Source organism: Sciurus vulgaris (assembly GCF_902686455.1).
Source record: "Sciurus vulgaris genome assembly, chromosome: 9".
Taxonomy (NCBI): Eukaryota; Metazoa; Chordata; class Mammalia; order Rodentia; family Sciuridae; genus Sciurus; species Sciurus vulgaris.
Genome location: NC_136469.1, coordinates 50104184 through 50123700, shown reverse-complemented (window position 1 = coordinate 50123700; position 19517 = coordinate 50104184). Strand labels below are relative to the sequence as shown.

Genomic DNA, 19517 nt, shown 5'->3' with positions numbered 1-19517 from the left:
GTAGCCTTGTGGCAGTACTTCATCCGCATACCAGACAGATGCCTCTCCCCGACCACCCACCCCAGGCACGGAGACTGGGTGTCTCTGTCACTGTGCCTTACCCACAGGGCAGGCTTGCCTTCCTGAGCTTCTAGGAACAGGACCATGCACACCTAAAACTCAGATGGGGTTGACTGAGCAGCGCTTGCCTCGTGGTAGGTACTCTGTAAGTATTTGTCAAATGAATAAAACAAGAGAAGTAAAAATAATGATCCATGTTTACCCTGATTTAAAATAATAATAATAATAATAATAATTTAAAGACCTTTGACAGCAGAAATTAAGACTTTTCTGTAAGAGATTTAGGTAAAGGGGCTCTTTGGACCTAGAGAAAACACTTTACTTGAGATCTCAGTAAATAGTGCTCAAGAATTCATGAAAAATTCAATACTGTCATTAGCTTCTTAAAAGTGTTTCTTGTCAGTCTTGTGCTGTTCATATATTTGCATACAGGATAATGTAGTACCTCATCTGAGAAACCATATTCAGTTGATTTCTTTTTATAGTAATATTTTAAGAAGCCAATTTAAATGTAAAATGTAAATTTTTAAATGGCATTTAGAAAGTCAGATAAAACAATGAGTGTGCTTTTTTTTTTTTTTATAGAGACTCTGTGGGTGGAATTTGCTTGTGTTTAATTTGGGCTTGAAAAGAGTGTTCTGAGCTTGTCACCGTTTTGCCCATTGTGTGGGTTGAATTATTTAGCAATTCTTGTAAAAATGATCTCACTCCAGCTGATGAACAGGAACCCAAACAGCCAAATCATGGGAACAGACCCAGGTGTAGACTTGACGAGCTGCCTCCTAGAACAAAAGAACCACAGAGCGTCAGATAGGAGGCAGGCAATGGGGTTCATCCTGATTTTACTAGCAGTGTTCCTGTTGGCCCACTTATTAATGTTGCTGAAAAAACTGAGGTTAAATGCAGCCAAGCAAACACCTGACCAGGAGAAAATATACATCCAGCATTTTCCTGGACTTTATTATGTGATGTAATATATGTGGTCTGTTTGGTAGGAAAAAAATGATAGAAAGAGAAGTCCCTACCTAGCACCAGTTTTCTGCTTATTGCTCAATAAATTTGCTTTCTTAACACCTGGGTTACACTAAAGCTGAGTTAAAAAAAAAAAAGTAAGAGGGGTTGGGGCGATAGCTCAGCTGGTGGAGTGCTTGCCTCGCAAGCACCAGACCCTGAGTTTGATCCCCAGTACCGCAAAAAAAAAAGTAAAGATAGGCTATATGAGAAGCTGTGCAAAAGCACATTAAGGTTAAAAAACTTACAAGAGATTTTTTTTTTCCTGAAATGTCCCTAGTGCTACACCAAAACTCTTGAGACCAAGATATCTCTGAAATAGAAGGATTTATTAAGCTGATACATGTGCTTGCCAGAAAAAAGGACCAGATCCTAGGACAGATTTCTATAAGTACCAGCAGCAAAGCTAGAGAGCAGTTGGAAAAGTGTTGGCTAGGCTTGGAACTAAAAATATTTTTATAATAAAAATTTGGAGAAGGAAGCTTAAGTTGTTTAGGTGGAACCACTACATAACTGTAGAGAAGAGGGGTAGTATAACATGTGGTAGCTCTAGTTGGTGAGCAGGGATAGGATTTAAATCAAGATTTCAGTATATGTTCAAGAATATGAAAATCTTTTGTTGGTTTCACCTGCTGCTGTTAGCAGCTTCTCCGACCCTAGAAGCGTTCTGAGCCACATCCCCAACCCTTTTCATATTTTATTTTGCTTATCTGCTAAGACTGACCTCAGATTTGCAATCCTCCTGCCTCAGCTTCCCAGGGAGCTGGGATTATAGTCATGAAGCACCACACGCAGTGGTTTTGTTGGTGTATAGCATGCTGGGAAACAATGTGGGCAAAACAGACCAGGATTGCTCAGGAACATACTGGAGGCTAAACCTCAAGGTAGCAACAGGGAGATCAAGCTGAATCCCAAACACACCCTGGACATTACCTCCTCCACCTCCCCAGCCTTGCTGAGGAGTTCCAGCATCCCCTGGATCTTTGCATGGACTTTGCTGATAGAGTTTCACCAAAGACATTGACCTGGGTTCCAGTCCAGCTGGCACAGAGGGAGAGGAGCATGCCTGCCTGTTTCTTTGGTCCCATGAAATGAGAGATGAAGCAGAGGAGAAGTTCCCTCAGTGACAATGGTGTGAGTTTAAGGGAGTCACTCAAAAAGCTAGATGTCCACTACTATATTGTAAAAACTGAGTTAGTTTCCTGTGTGTTGGGAAACGTTCTTATTGTTCTAAAACAAAGACTTATTTGTGCATTATGCCTTCTCTTTCAGATGGCAGTGAGATTCCAGCCTCAACTTTGATGGATGTTTTGCTAATGAAAGATTTTAAACTTGTCATTAATGATATAGAATATGATGTTCAGTGTCCCCAGAAAGGTAAGAAGCACAGCTCTCCACCTATCTTAACTTTTCCCTTTAGCTGTGACTTTTACAGTGAGCTAAACAGAGTTTGCTAAAGACAGAATTCTTGCTGGGGATGTAGCTCAGGGGTAGAGTGCTTGCCTAATATGCATGGGCCCTCGGTTCAATCCCCAGTACTGCAAAACAAACAGACAAAATCCAGAATTCTCTGTGAGGTATTCCAAGATGGTGACTTTCTCTTGCTATAAGCAGGAGAGTTTTTTTCTCTGATTTTTTACTGTGAGAATCTGGTAAAGCTCCAAGAGGAAAAACTCACAGAAGTGTGGGCATGACCCCCAAGACTGGGCCTGCTGAACTTTTAAATCTCAAGAGTTGTTTACACTGAGGTGCTCGCAGGGTTCCAATTACAGTTCAGGTGTTACCACTCTGACTCCAGTTTCTTGCAGGTTTATGCTCTGCTCCCCTGTGCTGTGATTCTTTGAATCTACCTCTCTTTTCAATTTGGGGGACAGTGGTTCATCCTGTGACCTCAGTTCTGTTACAGGTTTTGTGAGTGTGTGACAGGGGTTGGGATGCTAGGGATTGAACACAGGGCACTCTACCAGTGAGCCACATCCCAGCCCCTTTTTATTTTTTATTTTGAGACAGGGTTTTGATGAGATGCTGAAGCATTGAACTTGAGATACTCCTGCCTCAGCCTCCAGAGTAACTCTTACAGATCTAAGAAGACTTGTTGATTTTCATTTGTTTAGCTTTTTTTATTTACTGCTAGGATGGAGTGAGGACTCTCAATCTCTGTAAATGCCAGTTTGGAAACTGAAAGCCTTAACTGGATTTTTTTTTTCCCCTTTTGGTCCAGGGTTTGAGCCCAGGGGTTACTTTACCAGTGAGCTGCATCCCATATGTTTTGCTTTTTATTTTGAAATAGTTTCTCCCTAAGTTGCTGAGGCTGGCCTTGAATTTACAATCTTCCTGCCTTGGCCTTGTCACTGGGATTAAAGGCATGTGCCACCGTGCCCAGCTAGAAGACTTAACTTTTTAAAGATAGATATTCTTTTCATTTCTCACTACAGGTTGAGCATCTCTAATCTGAAAATATGAAACCTTGCAAAATGCAAAACTTTGAGGGCTGATATGACATAACTAAGAATTCCACACTTGACCTCCTGTTAAAAGTTGCAGTCAAAACACAGGTGCACTAAAAATACCATGTAGGGGCCTTATCACTCAATGGTAGAACCACTTGCCTAGCATGTGAAAGGTCCTGGGTTCAATCCCCAGCACTATCAAAAAAAAAAAAAAAAAAAAATGCACACACACACATGTATGTATATATGTGTATAAATGCATGTGTGTGTACATAGACATATAGTATGAAATTAGTATGAAATTACCTTCAATCTGTGTATAAGGTATATATGAAACAAATTTTATGTTTTGACTTGGACCCAATACCCAAGATATCTCATTATATATATGCAAATATTCCAAAATTTAAAAATAACCAAAATCTATAGCACTTTTAGTTCCAAGCATTTTTTTTCTCTTTCCACATTTTTTAATTGGTACATTATGGTTGTACATAATGATGGGATTCGTTGTTACATATTCATACATGCACACAGTATAACAATATAATTTGGCCAATATCACTCCCTAGTAGGTCTCTCCTCCTTCCCCCAATCCTACCCCCTGGTCCTTTCCTCTACTGATCTTTCTTTGATTTTCATGAGCTCTCTGCCCGACCTTTCTTTTCCTTTGTCCTCTGTAGCTTCCACATAGGAGAGAAAACATTTGACCATTGATGTTTGAATTATTTAATTTAACATAATGGTTTCAAGTTCCGTCCTGCAAATGACTTAATTTCATTTTTCTTTATGACGGAATAATGCTCCATTGTGTGTATATACCACTTTTCTTATTCATTCCTCTGTTGATGGACACAAAGAATGGTTTCGTAATTTGGCTACTGTGAATTCTGCTAGAAACATGCGTGTATCACTATAGTATGACAACTTTAATTCTTAAAATAAATACTGAGGAATGGTATAGCTGCGTTATATGGTAGTCCATGCCTAATCTTTTGAGGAGCCTCTATACTTATTTCAGTATTGGGTGTATTAATTTATAATCCCAGCAACAGTGTAAAAATGTTCAAATCCTCTCCAACATTTATTATTTGTAGTATTTGTATTCTTGATGACTTCCATTCTAATTGGAGTGAGATGAAATCTATGTAGTTTTGATTTACATTTCCCTAATTACTAATAATGTTGAACATTTTTTCATATATTTTTTGGCTCTGTATTTCTACTTTTGGGCAGTTTCTGTTTAATTCACATGTACATATATTAATTGGGAAATTTATTGTTTTGGTGCCTTTTTGAGTTCTTTATATCCTTTGTGAGAAGAGTAGTTAGCCTAAGTTTTCCCTATTCCGTGAATTTTCTTTTCACATTCCTAATTGTTTTATTTGCTGTGCAAAAGCAAAGAAAATTTGCTTCTGCATTATGCATTATGAACTGTTGGCATTGTGTCCTGAGCTTTTGGGGTCCTACTGAGAAAGTCATTGCCTGTGACTATACATTGGAGTGTTGACCCTATATTTTCTTTAGGAGTTGCATATTTTCTGATTTATTTCCTAGGAAGTTGATCCATTTTGAGTGGAATTTTTATGCAAGATAAGGGTCTAGTTTCATTTTTCTACATATGGCTAACAGTTTTCCCAGTACCATTTGTTAAAAAGCCTGTTTTTTTCCACTGTATGTTTTTGGCACCTTTTTCAAGGATCAGATGATTGCATCTTTGTGAGTTTGGTCTGTGTTTTCTGTACCATTGGTCTATGTGTCTGTTTTTATGCCAATACCATGCAGTTCTTATTACTCTAGTTCTGTAGTATAATTTGAAGTCAGGGTTGTGTGTGTGTGTGTGTGTGTGTGTGGTTTTATTTTATTTTTTTGCTTAGAATTGCTTTGGCTATTCTGGGTATCCTATTCTAAATTAATTTTAGGACAGTTATTTCTAGTTCTTTGAAGAATATCATTGGTATTTTGATGGACCATTGAATCTGTATATTGCTTTTGGTACTATGGCCATTTAATAATATTGATTTTGCCTGTCCATGAACATGGAAGGACTTTCCATCTTCAATTTCTTTCTTCAATGTTCTATATTTTTCATTATAGAAGTCTTTCACTTCCTTGGTTAGATTTATTCCTAGGTATTTTATTTACTTTTAGAGGCTATTGTGAATAAACTGGTTTTCCTGATTTCTTTCAGAGCAGATTCATTGTTGGTATATAGGAAAGCTCTTGATTTTTGTATGTTGATTTTGTAGCCTGCTACTTTGCCAAATTTGTTTATTAGCTCTAGCAGTCTTTTGGTGGAGGTTGTTTTTTCTTTTTAATCTTCAAAATATCAGATGATTTCATCTGCAAACAGTGATAATTTGACTTCTTCCTTTTCTGTTTTTATTCCTTCTCTTGCCTAATTGTTCTGTCTAGAATTTCTAGCACTGTATTAAATAGGATTGGTGAGAGTGAACATTCTTATTTTGTTCCAGATATTAAAGAAAATACTTTCAGCTTTTCTCTATTTATTATGAGGTTGGCTTTGGGTTTTTCATATATTGCCTTTATGATGTTGAGGTAGATTGGGCATCCTTAGTTTCTTCAATGTTTTCATTGTGAATGGGTACTGGATTTTGTTGAAGGCCTTTTCTGGATATGTAAGTGATTTTCATCCTTAATTCTATTTATGTGTAATGATTTACATTTATTGATTTGTATATATTTGTTATGTTTATTTATTATATTTCTTTGTATATGTTATGTTATGTTTATTTGTATATGTATATGTATATCCTTGTATCTCTGGGATAAAACCAACTTGGTCATGATGTACAATTTTCTTAATATGTTGTTGAACATGATTTGCTAATATTTTATTAAGAATTTTTGCATCTAATAGGTCAGTGGGAGAACACATGCTTAGTGTGCCCAAGGCCCTGAGTTCAGCCCTCAGCACATATTTATAAATGATCAATATGTCCTTAATACATTGAAATGATAGTCAGTGGTCATATTTTCAGTTGTTTCATTTGGTATCTCCCATTTATTTGTTCAAGATTCAAGTAAAGTTTATATGTTGGTTAAAAAATTTTTTTGCTTCTGAGTTCATCAGGGATATTGGTCTATAGTTGTCCTTCCTTGATGTGTTCTTCTCTGGTTTTGGTATGTGATGCTGACTTCATAGAATGAACATGGAAGTGTTCTATCCCTTTTTCAAGGAATAATTTGAGGAATATTGACATTAATTCTTCTGTAAGTGTTTGGTAGAATTCAGCTGAGAATCCATCTGGTCCTGGGCTTTTCTTTGTTGGAAGGCTTTTTATTACTGATTCTATGTCACTACAAGTTATTGATCTGTTTAGCTTTTCTGTGTCTTCTTAATTCAATTTTGGCATATTGTATTTTTCTAGAAATGTATCCATTTCTTCTAGGTTTTCTAGTTTATTGGAGTTAAGTCTTCAAATTGGTGCCTTTTCATCCACTGGATTTCTGTGATGTCTGTGGTAATTTCTCCTTTTACATGTCTAATTTTATTAATTCAGGTCTTCTTTTTCTTTTGATTAGAATGACTGAGGGTTTATCAATCTTGTTTATCTTTTCAAAGGACCATTTCATTGATCCTTTGTATTCTTTTATTCATTTAATTGATTTCAGCTCTGATCTTAATTATTTCCTTCCTTCTACTGGTTTTGGAATTGGCTTGTTCTTCTTTTTCTAGGGACTTCAGATGCATCATAGGTGGTTTTGGAGGGAATCTTTCTGATTTTCTTATGTAAGCACTCATCTATAAACTTTTCTCTTAGAATTTCCTCATAGTATTCCAGAGGTTCTGGTATGTTGTATCACTATTCTCATTTGTCGAAAGAATTTTTAAATTTCTCTCTGATTTCTTCTATCATCCATTCATCATGCAAAAATTGTATTGTTCCATCTCCATGTGGTTGTGTAGTTTCTGTAGGGTTTTGCTGTGTTGAGTTCTAATTTCACTCCATAATGATCTGATAAGATAAAGGAATCACTTTTTTTGTTTGTTAAAATTTGCTTTGTGAACCACAGTATGGTCTATGTTGGAGAAGCTTCCATGAGCTGCTGAGAAGAAAGTGGATTCACCTGTTATTGGATGACATATCCTGTAGATGTTTTTTAAGTCCATTTGATTGATAATATTTTTCAGGTCCAAGAGTCTTTATTAAGTTTATGTCTGAATGATTTATCTTAATAGTAAAAGAAGTGTCTTAAAATCACCCAGTATTATTTTACTGAGGTCCATTTGAGGCTTCAATTTGAGTAGTGTCTCTTTTATATAATAAGTTGCACTCACATTTGGGACATAAATATTTATTATTGTTTAATATCTTCTTTGTGTATTGTTCTCTTTACCTGTATGAGTTATCTTTTTTGTAAGCTCTGGGCTTTGTTTTTATTTCTTCTGTGTAAAGTATTTCTCTAAGTTCTGTAGTGCTGGCTTAGTAATCATGAATTCTTTTTTTAGTTTCTGTTTACCTTGGAAGTTTTTATTTTCTTTTCGATTTTGAGGATAGCTTTGCTTGATATAGCAATCTTGATTGACAAATTATTTTCTTTTAGGACTTAGAGCAAATCATTCCAGGACCTCCTAGCTCTTAGTGTTTGTTCCGAGAAACAATGACTTTGATTGGCTTACCTCTCTCGAAGCTTTTAAAATTCTGTCCTTATTCTATATGTCAGGCATTTTGATCTCGTCTATTTGGGTTCTGAATGATCTCTGTATCTGAATGTCCATCTCATTCTGAAAGTATGGAAATGTTTCTGTTATCATTTCCCTGAGGAGGTTGTCTATTCTACAAGCTGCATCTCGCAACGCTCCTCAGTTTTAATGATACTTAAATTTGTTCTCTTAATGTTGTCCCAGAGTTCTTGTATATTCTGATCATGGTTACTTATTTTCTTTTCTTTAATCCTGTCTGAATGTTCTTGGCTAGTCACTTTGTCTTCAAGCTCTGAGATTCTGTCTTCAGCATTGTCTACTCTATTAGAGAGACTTTCAACTGAACCCTCTCTTTGATTTATTGTGTTTCATTTCCAAGATTTCTGTCTCATCCAGCGAGTACAATGACGACTCGGCTCTCAGATGAAGTTTTGAGGTCTTTATTTTTATGGGAGAGCTTCTGAGCCGAGTGCCTGGTTCTTCTTCCTCCACCGCTGCCGGCTTCTTTTTCTTCTTCTTGCTGCGCAGCTCTCTCTCTCTTCTTCTTCTCTCGTCGCGCAGCTGCTGCTCTCTCCGCCACAAAAAGTGTGCAGCTTTATGGGATGTAACAACCAATCACCTAACGGGTCAGGCGTTTGGCTCGAGGAACTTAATGGTGGGTAATGAGGACATGTACTGATCAGGAGCTAAGCACGGTCGCAGAGGAGATCAGTCAGCCAATAGAAAGCACTTCCTTAAAGTTGTTTTTCTTTGCGGTTGGGCTTCTCCGCGCCATCTTAGGGCGAGGCCAGCCACCACTGCGGGCCCTACAGGGCAGCAGCTTCCAACAGATTTCCATTTGGTTCTTTTCAATATCTCTATCTCCTTATTGAATTTCTACTCATATCCTATACTGAATTCCTTATTTCATACTTGTTTTTCTGTATTCTCTTGGAATTCATTGATTGTTCGTATAATCATTCTTTTGAATTCTTTGTCTGGTATTTTATCCACTTCAGTATTTAGGGGGTCAGTTGCTGGTAAATTATCAACTTTAGGAGGTGTCATGTTACCTTGTCTTTTCATATTTCTTTTATTCCTCTGTTGGGTTTTATGCATCCATTAGAATGTATTTCTCTTGCACTCTTATGAGTGGACCTTTTTAGGGCATAGCCTCCAGTTGTCAAAGTGTCCTAGAGTGATCTAGATTGAGATTCCTTTGTAGGTGTGGTATCCATAGCCTTTGTGTTAATTCTGTTTTTGCTGTAACTGGGGTTGTCCATGAGTAGGACCTAAGAGCCCATCCCTAGCCATTTCTAGGGTCATTAGTTTGGTTTTTTGTCTCTTCTTTATATTAAAGTATTGCTTAAGTTTGAGTGTCATTAATTTGTGTGTGGAACAGGGTGTGCTCTTTTAGCTGAATTTAGTTCAGTAGCAATCTCTACCCTCTGAACTTCTAATGTCCCAGTTGGTTTTTAGAACCTCACAGAATAGGGGGAAACAATTTCAACAACCAATGCAAACAATATACAGCATTAAAATAAACACTGATTCCTCCTATGATATCTACAGTGTTAATTACCACACACAAAAAATGGGAATGGTGCAAAGATTGCTAACAGCAAAAGCCATAAGTAACCATTAACTAGATCTGGCATAGAAGCAAACAACAGGTGTCAGCTATGTCATCCACAGCAGTAATAACTGAAATAGCATGAACGGTGGGGACAGGAATTATATAACCAATTAGTTCTAAAAGGTGATAAAAACATAGGTCCTTAAGAGAAAAAATGTGATAGGAAAATAGAAAAGAGTTTATAATTTCAAAAGTTAACAGTGAATAGCAGAAGATACATAGCAGGTGATGGTTATAAGGAAGGAGGAAAACCAGGAAAAACAAAGTTAAGGGAGAAAGAGAGAACAAGACGATTGGGCTGTGAGTGGAAGAAGAAAAGAGAGAAACAGAAAAAAGAGAAACAAGTGAAAACAAAAGCCAAATAAATAAACCCAAAACCCTAACTCTCAAAAGACATAAGGCAAGGAAAAATAAGTACATTTTTTAAAGTGCTAAAATTGAGAAAAAATTATACATTTGTATACATGTCCATGAACCAATCAGCACAGCAAGAATACCAACACACACACACACACACACACACACACACACACAGAAAAAAAGATTCTTAGTGAAAAATGAAGAAACCATCTCTACTGAGGTGGTCAAAATAGTGAGTGAAAATCGATAGTCACTACCCAACCCAACTGTCCTTTCCATTTCTTTTTGGGCTGTGTGCTGAGAGGAGAGCAATGGCTGGGTTGTTAACCCCCTCCTCTTTTTATGTTGCTCAAGTGGCCAAAGACTGAAGATAGTTTGAAATGACTCTCAGCTCCCTTCTTATCAGTATAAGGTAGGATGGAGTGGGAAGTGCTGTCAGTTGGAGCTTTGTGCAGACTAGATGGATGTCCTCCCAGGTGGGGCTGCTGAAGAGTTCTGTGGGAGGAGTTCCAGCGCTGGGGCTTTGTTGGGTGGTGTCTACTCTGGAAAGAAGAGATCAAGACACACCTAGGACCAGGCAGCTGCTGATCTCTGTTGGGGGCCTGGATCTCAGGAGCCCCCCAGGAATTCTACTGATGGGGCAGGGGAGCTAGTCCTCCACACGCTCTGCTGCCCAGGAACACAGCCTTTCCAGGCTTAGTCCCTAGGTGTGCTGGCACCCACCTGTTCAAGTGGTTCACCTGGTCCTGTGAACTCCAGAGTCAAAGGAGAAGCGAGTTGGACTCCCCTTTCCTTTTCCTACTTGAATACCCCTGGGTACAATCTTCTCTGTTCTGATTTCACTCACATTTTACTAGGAAGACTCCAGGCCACACAGTAGGTGCTTGTTGAGACAGAAGGGCAGTGTTGGTTATGATTTCCCAGCTCTGCAGCAGCACCTGCAGCATGGCCATCTCAAGTTGCTCCACCTCAGCTCTCTGTGGCCAGTTGAGAACCAGAGAACCAGGGAGTGCTTTTTAAACACCACTTTGCAGTGTACCCTCTGGATCAACCAAGTTCACGCTGCTTTTCTGATCTCAGTTTTTTCCGTACCCAATTTGTCTCTTGTGTTTTGTGTCCCTCCCACCCCTAGCAGCACCCTTGTTGAACCAGCACATTTATCACTGCCACAGACAACTTGGCTTCAATGTAGTCTTTCTTCTCTGATTAATGTACCCAAAGTTCTGAGTCTCTTCAGAGACTCTGACTGTTCAATATTGAATTTTAGTTAAATCCCTCTTTCACCCACCTCACTGAGAAGCAGTACTCCAGCTGCTTGAATCCTGAGCCTCTGAGCAGCTTGGAATGCAGCCCTCCTCTAATCCACCAGCTTGAATCATCCATCCCAAGCATTTTGGATAGGGGAGACTCATTCTGAATTGTTTTAACCATTAGCAATATACTTGGAAAATTGTCAGTTATCATTACTTTAAATACTGCTTCTTTTCCTTTCTTCTCCATGTAGAATTCTCTTTATGCATATATTATACCTTCAGAAATTGTTCTATAGGTCTTAGCTCTGTAGTTTAAAATTTTTCCCCCATTCTTTTCTCTCTTTAATTTTCAGTTTGGGGAGTTTCTGTGGAAGTTTCTATTGATATATGGTCAAGCTCACTGGTTCTTTGCTCCCCAGCATCTAGTCTACTGATGAGTCTATCAAAGACATTTTTCATTTGTTACATTGGATTTTATTTCTAATAATTCCTTTTGGTTCTTTCTTAGAGTTGCCATCTCTCCATTTATATCCCTTGTGTTCTTGCATGTTGTCTACTTTTTCCACTAGAGACTTTACTGTATTAATCACAGTTGTTTTAATATCCTAATTTCATAATCAGTGCAGTGACCTTTGTCTTCCCCAAACCCCAACATGGAATATAAGCCTTTGGTCCAGGTGGCTAATGCATAGCCTCCAGTTCCTCCCAGCTCATTAGAAGACCCTTCTCCCTGCTGTGTGTTGGAATGAGCCCCTAACACTGAAAGAGACTTGACCCATCTCACAGAGTAAATTAATGGGGACATGGACATAGTTGGAAGGAAAATGACAGAGGAATTATACTGGATTAATTGAAAATGAAATTTATAAATTTGGAGTTCAAAATTTATTTAAATGATTCTTTTCCTAAAATATTGGCAAATTTGGATTTGAAAATTCAGAAGATGAAAATAGTCCACATGAAAGACACATATAAAATGAATAAACAGCCATGAATAAAAATAATAATTGTCTAATATTTGATCTTTGTTTTATTTTTGATTGAATTCAGGGGCACTTAACCACTGATCCACATCCTCAGCCTTTTTTTATTTTGAGACAGGTTCTAAGTTTCTTAGGGCCTTACTAAATTGCTGAGTTTGGCCTCAAACTTGCAATCCTCTTGCCTCAGCCTCTTTGAAATGCAGTATTCAGAGCCTTAACTCTTACTCTGACTCCAGTCACCCTGTGCCCTGCTCTGACTTGCTACAGGGCCTGTCCTCTTTTTGCATTCAGACCTTTTAATTGTCAATGTTTTTCACGGTAATGAACTCTGAGTCTCCTGTGGATCTCAAAAAGCTACAAGGCTTGTTTTCACTCCTCTGTGGCAACTTCAGCCTAGAACATGGAAGAAATTAACCACAGCAAAATCTTGAAGAACTGGGTGGCAGTGGAAGAAAAATAACCCAAGAACTATTGTCATGAATTTTAAAACCAGCCACTGATACTGACTCTGGGAACATTGGTCTCCCTGTGTGCAGCTGTTTCCCGCTGTATAGCAGGCAGGTCTGTCTGCTTTTCCTCTCATTTAGCCCCTCTCCCTTGGGCTCTCTTGTAGCATTGGTGAATAGAAAGTTATTATCACAGCCTAATTTTATGTGAATTTATTAACCCACAAAGGAGGAAAGATGTGAAATCCATAATCTAAAGAGCTCTATGTTAAAAAATGACACTGGGACTCCTGTGGGGGGTTGAAAAATAATTTTGCTTCTACTCTTATCTGAGAATGAACCCAGTAACAAGAGACAGATTAGGAAAAATAAATAGTAATCTGCTAATGTGTACATTTCATACATGCAGTGATTCTCAAAGAGGTGGCTTAGCATTCCTGCCTCTGTAGCATCTTTAACAAAGAACAATACATTTTGGAAAAGTGACAAATGAAAAGGACCAAGTCTCTTGGGGCAGCAAATTGTGGGAAGGCTAGTAACTTGGTTAATGATAGATAAAAGGTACTAAGATATACCATGGAGATGGCTGCAGTGCCATCTCCAGGCTGAAAAGGGTCCACATTTGTCTTTAGTGGGCCACCTTGGTGCTGTCTGGTGGAGTGGGGAGGGGAGACCTTTGTAAATCTGTGGCCTGTATTTTGGCAGGCAGAGGTGTCCCTGTGAGCAACTGTTACTGCACAGGGGCAACAGGCTGGGCTCTACTGCTGTTCCTCCACAGTTGGCAGGAAAAACGGGTTTTATTTTCAAAGCCAGCTTTGGAGGAAGATAGAGGAAACTTTTTTGTTACACCATCTTCAGAGAACTCTAGGGCAAGGAAATCTTTTATTACGAGAAGGCAGAGTGTGAGACAGAAAGCTAGGGCAGGGGGTAGTTTCTATTCTCAGTGTGAAGAAGTTGTTTTTGATACTAGAGGGAGGCCAGAAAGCTTTTCTTGTATCTGCTTGCTGCATGCCTTCAGCTCAAAATAATCTTTAAGCCAAAGTGGCATGTTTTGGGGATGGCATAATTCTGGTCTCTTATACTCTTTTTTTTTCAAATGTATATATGAATTGACTTTCTGTTCTACATTTATTGTGACTCCACTTGCTGAAAAGAATATACACTTGAACTGCTTTTCAAGTGTATATTTTACCTTTGTTTACATGTCTGTACAACAGCTTCCTTCCCCTGAGGATCCTGACATAAGTGTTGGAAAGATGGGGACAGAGAGTTGGATCTGAGGTTGAACTCAGGTATAAAGTGAACCCATATACTAATGTGTGAAAGTGAGGTAAACAGGTAGTCTCCTTACCCTTCCTGTATGTATATTTTTAAAGCAACAGCAAAAGTCATACTACAAAAGACAAACATAATGAATTTTAAAGCTACTCTCTTGTAACTTGTCATTACAGATGGCCTTAATAGGACCGACTAATCAAATCATCTGAAATAGACCAACATCAGATGTCTCTCTAGGAGGTGGCATGTGCAGATAGCCAGGCCCTGGGACTTGGATTGGTTCTCTGGACTTACACAGGAGGAAATAGTGAGGTGACTGCCTTTATTTCCCTTTTTCCAGAAAAAACAAGCAACGTGCACATGCCTGAGATGGAAAGTGTGAAATCCTTGGTTCACGGACTGTTCACAGTCCTGCATCTGGAAGAGTCTCAGAAGAAAAGAGAGCAGCACTTGCTGGAGAAAATTGACCACCTGAAGGAACAGCTGCAGCCCCTCGAGCAGGTCAGGACAATCCATAGCTTGTATTTGAAGGTGACACCTAATAGTAAGTGCCCCGCACATGAGCATTTTTCTGAATGTTTTACATATGCTCAGTTCCTTCTTTAATTCTCACGAGTCTGAGTTCAGTTTTCTTCCTCGTATTGAGATGAGGAAACTGGACAACAGAGGTATTGAGCTAATACGTGGTCCAGCCTGAACATGAACTCAGGCCATCTGAGCGCTGAGCTGCCTGGAGAGGATCAGCCCTGTAAGTAAGTAGCATGTGAGCTGGGATGGGCCAGCTGGGAGTGTCACCTCACAGGCCCTCTCCTTCTGCTTAACAGAATTGTGCCTGGAAGTTAGCAATGACTTCTTGACATCTGAGGTTAATCATGGTTAAAAAAATAATAATAATAACTGATTTATTTGCAGAGTGGGGTGAGGAAATCTATTTAAGGGGATAAAATTCCATTTTTAATTTTTTTTAAAAATGGGAGGGTATGTGTGTATCTTGTACACAAATAAAAAGTTTGAGTTGTGAGTAGCTTATTTTTTTGCAGTGCTGAGGATTTGAACCCAGGGCTTTGTGCTTGTGAGGCAAGCACTCTACCAACTGAGCTATATCCCCAGCCCATAAGTAGCTTTTAATAGTGTTTAAGGGTATTTAGGTGATGCCAGAGAGAGGAACTTTCATTTTATTTTTCTGAATTAATGCATATTCTTATTTTTTGCTTTTTAAAAAGATAAAAGGGTGCCCGTGGATACATATCCTGTTGCCCTGTGCTTTGAGCTACTATACTTCCACTTATAGTCATTTTCAGTTTTCTCTCTACATTTTCTTACCTTTCACTGGAATCCTCTCATTGGCACAGAGAAGCCTCAGTCTAGTCACAGAATACCTTGGTGTATTGTAGGTTAATTTTGGCCTTTTGCATTAAGAAATGAATCTGCATTCAAGTCTGGTGTACAAGTATGCCTGGGGATGAATTCCTAGAAGCAAAATTGCTACGTCAAAGAAAATGGGCCTACAATTGTAATTAGGTTTCAAAGGATGACTTCTGAGTTTTCCATCATATGCCCTTTTACAGTAAGGTTTTGGTTTTGTTGTTGTTTTCATGAGCAGATACTACCTTTATAATTTAAAAACACTTATGAACTGATTTGGAAATGGATAATTAATGTGCTGTTTTATAAATTTTTTTCCATATACCTGTTCTCTTTAAAGTAATACAGATATGCACTGGTTCAAATATTGCTGCTTGCTTTTTCCCCTTGAGTTGATGCACCTGTAAACTAAATTAATGGTCTCCTCCCCACAACAACCCCTCTAGGTGAGAGCTAGAATCGAAGCTCGCTCTGAGGCCAAAACCAGCGGACTCCTGTGGGCTGGATTAGCGCTGCTGTCAGTTCAGGGTGGGGCAATGGCCTGGCTCACCTGGTGGGTGTACTCCTGGGATATCATGGAACCAGTCACGTACTTCCTCACATTTGCAAATTCCATGATCTTTTTTGCATACTTCATAGTAACTCGACAGGTGAGTAGTTAGGAAGTAAGTTCAAACAATATTGCAAAGAATTTCTTATCCAAGCCATAAAACCTTTACAAAGTTACTGCTATCTGGGTCTTCATGAGCTGGTGAATTTTTTATTGTTTTTACTAGACTGGATGGAGATTTACAGCACAAAGAAACTATATAAAACCTCTGAAGAATAACTAGTATAACACAAATTCCTCCTTTGGGATAATTTGTCCAATTTGTGTTCATAACGCCCTATTTCATAAAATAAAATTGTACTGCAAAATACTGAGTAACTCATGGTTGTTTTGCCAAAAATCTCCCTTTGCATTTTTCCTCTTCTCTCCCACTATGTGTAATTTCTCTTACCAACTTGCTTGCTTGTGAAAGGAACAGCTGATCTTAAACAAGACTACATGTTTTAGATGTTTCGACTTATGTTTGCTCTAGTAGCCACTGCAAATATTTTTATTTATCCTTTTGCCTTCCCCTTGCTTCGGTGTTGCTGAATCAAATAATCTTTCTTGCAGAGTCAGTATGTTCATTCAACACATGCTGTTTTCTTTTCTTTTTCAGAATTATACTTACACATCAGTTAGAAGTAGGCAGTTTCTTCAGTTCTTCCACAAGAAATCACAGCAACAGCATTTTGATGTGGAACAATACAACAAGTTAAAAGACGACCTTGCTATGGTATCTTTTTGCAAATACATCTTATGGCTGGTTTTGTTTGGGACCCAGGACTGAAGGAGGGAAACTCAATTGTTGCATCCTCCTCTAGAATGTCCTAGAGAGATTTCTGTGTTTAGTGGGACTGGTCCACAAAATGGTTGACATATCTGCTATTAATTTCACATTCTAACTTTTATTCTTCTGAACTCTACATGGGGATAATTTTAAATGTATGTGAAAATGTCTTACATGAGTTTGAGATAGTAAAAGTTTTCACTAGAATCTGTTTCTAAGCAAATAGAAAGTAGAACTGTAGAAAGATAAACACTGTGATGGGGACTTTAAAGACATGGTGGTTTTTCACCATTCGTTTCTTAGGCAGCTTTTATCTCTGGCCTCCCCATTTACTAACTTTATTCAGATGCACTTCTCAGCACATAACTGGATTTTTTACTTTTCTTAGTAATTTTTTAACAAAAAGTCTTGGTAAAAATATCCTCCATTATCCATATGCTCAAAAGTCACAAACCATGTCTTTTGTTTTATCTGTGTCTTCTAAAACCATCCACCCTTGAAATTAAAAAAAAATTATTAGAATTTTATAGCCCAAAATTGAAGAACTTTTAAAAATTTTTTATTTCATATTTTCATTATATATGCAAATATAATAATGCCTTTTTAATTTTGTAGATTCCCTAACATTTAAACAATTCAAAGCTAAGGAATCTTCTTTCCAGCTAGTTTATGGGACAGAACATTTAAGATTTAATATAACATCTTGTAAAGTATTTATTATTTTCAGGTAATAAGATGAAGAGAAAAAGGGAAACTGGTAGGCCACAGGAAATTTTTTTAGAATATGAACTGGAAAAAGAATTATGAAGGGAATGAACTAATATTTTAAAGCATAATGATGAAGTAGAAACCATAAACTCATCTTTTAAAAAAGGATTCATATAAAATTAAAGTCACTTTGGCATGTGTGCTAATAGTTTAAACATTTTATTGGCCCAAGTTACTAACTATATAGAATTCTTCTGAAGTATTAATGCTGGTTTCTCCTCCTCTCTGATCATGTGCTTCTGCTTTTTCCCCTGACAGGCTAAAGAATCCCTGAAACGTGTGCGCCATTCCCTCTACCTGAGAATGCAAGTAGAGGAACTCAGTGAAAAGAATTAGGCTCACATTTTTAAACATCATTGGATTTTTCCATGATGTACTGATTTTGTAATTTCCAAACTGGAATTTTGTGTTTCATAGTTCATTTCAATTTTACTGTCTCAAATTTTTTTTAGTTAATAAATTCATGTAAAACAGAAGTATTTATAGACGTTCTCACTTGGCATTCTTGGTGTGTAGATGTTTGTGACCTGTTACTGTAGACAGGGCCTGGCTGCCTCCGCCAAGCAGCAGCTGCTGTAGTTGGCTAAGCATCCTCACCACCCTACCCTGTGTCCCTGCCTTTGTGCAGGCAAAGTGGTCGGTGTGCTTGGCATCCACTTTCGGTCTCAGGCTTTGTTTGGAATCATCTTGTCATTAACTTCTGTTTTTCATACTCAGTAACTGGAAGTAAGACCTTTATCATTTCTCGGAAGGTATGTACGTCTCTGTCCTGTGTAGTTGGTACTTTCTGAACTGCAACTGAAATGCATGCTAAGTATTGCTTTTGAACTGGCAACTCATGTGTTGTTCCAGTTCTCAAAGCCCAAACACTTAACCATCTTCATCCCAGCAGGTTGCTAGCAGAACAGTATTATTCAAATTTCACATCTCAAGAACTGAGCTTTAAAAGTAACATGTTATTCTGTTAATGTGACAGTCAGTGAATGAGTCTGATGATGGTTGGACAATGTATGGTAATTGGAAGTGGAAGATGCTGCCAACATCAGGTTTTGCAGGTGTTTATCCTTAGTGCCTAAGAATTACTGTGAACTATATTCATCCTCGGAATTCCAAAAACTAGTTTTTGAAGGTTTTTTTTTTTTTAAACTGGGCGTTAAAAGTCATATAAAAAATGTGGTTATTCCTATGTAGATGACATAATAAACATATATGACCAAGTAAAACAAGTCTACAATTGCACAAATAAGAATGTGAACTAGAAAAATTTCAAAAAATATTTATTTCAAGTATTTTATTAAAGAAAATCAATGGTCTAATTCTTAGGTTTAAAAAATATTATGCAATAAACTGTTATTAAAAAAAGTCACGGGGTAGGGGGAAGGGAAAAAATAACAGAATGAATCAAACATTACCCTATGTAAATTTATGATTACACAAATGGTATGCCTTTACGCCATGTACAGAGAAACAACATGTATCCCATTTGTTTACAATTTAAAAAAACATAAAAAAATTAAAAAATAAAAAGTCACAAAATACAAGTTAAATCAGCTAAATATTATAGGTAACCTTACAGTTTACTAAAAAAAAAAAGAAAAATGTTTATAGATTTTTATGTATAGTAATTTCCTGAGGATTTCTCCCATACTAACCAGGCCTGTCCCTGCTTAGCTTGCAAGATCAGACGAGACTGGGCACATTCAGGGTGGTATGGCCGTAGACTTCCTGAGGATTTCTTTTCAAACCCTTTCACCATGTACACATGATTGAAAAACAAAAGGCACTTCTCTGCTGGGTTAAACCTTGAAACATTTTAAACCTCTCCAATGCAGTGAGGCTGTTTTATGTAAAAAGGGAAATATATACAGCATACATATAAG

The 19517-nt window shown here is 37.8% G+C and overlaps 1 protein-coding gene across 2 annotated transcripts in view; it reads left to right on the top strand.

Moving 5' to 3' along the window:
- The window catches only part of MCUB (mitochondrial calcium uniporter dominant negative subunit beta), a 107782-nt gene extending 88306 nt beyond the window's left edge, over positions 1 to 19476 (top strand). For both annotated transcript variants that reach the window (XM_079153590.1, XM_079153589.1), the window contains 6 exons: positions 2344 to 2448; positions 14466 to 14626; positions 15937 to 16140; positions 16699 to 16815; positions 17896 to 18999; positions 19166 to 19476. In XM_079153590.1, coding sequence (XP_079009716.1) covers positions 2344 to 2448; positions 14466 to 14626; positions 15937 to 16140; positions 16699 to 16815; positions 17896 to 17973 — 665 coding nt within the window. In that variant the 3' untranslated portion in view covers positions 17974 to 18999; positions 19166 to 19476. The remainder of the gene's footprint in view (positions 1 to 2343; positions 2449 to 14465; positions 14627 to 15936; positions 16141 to 16698; positions 16816 to 17895; positions 19000 to 19165) is intronic.
- The last annotated feature ends 41 nt before the right edge of the window (positions 19477 to 19517 follow it).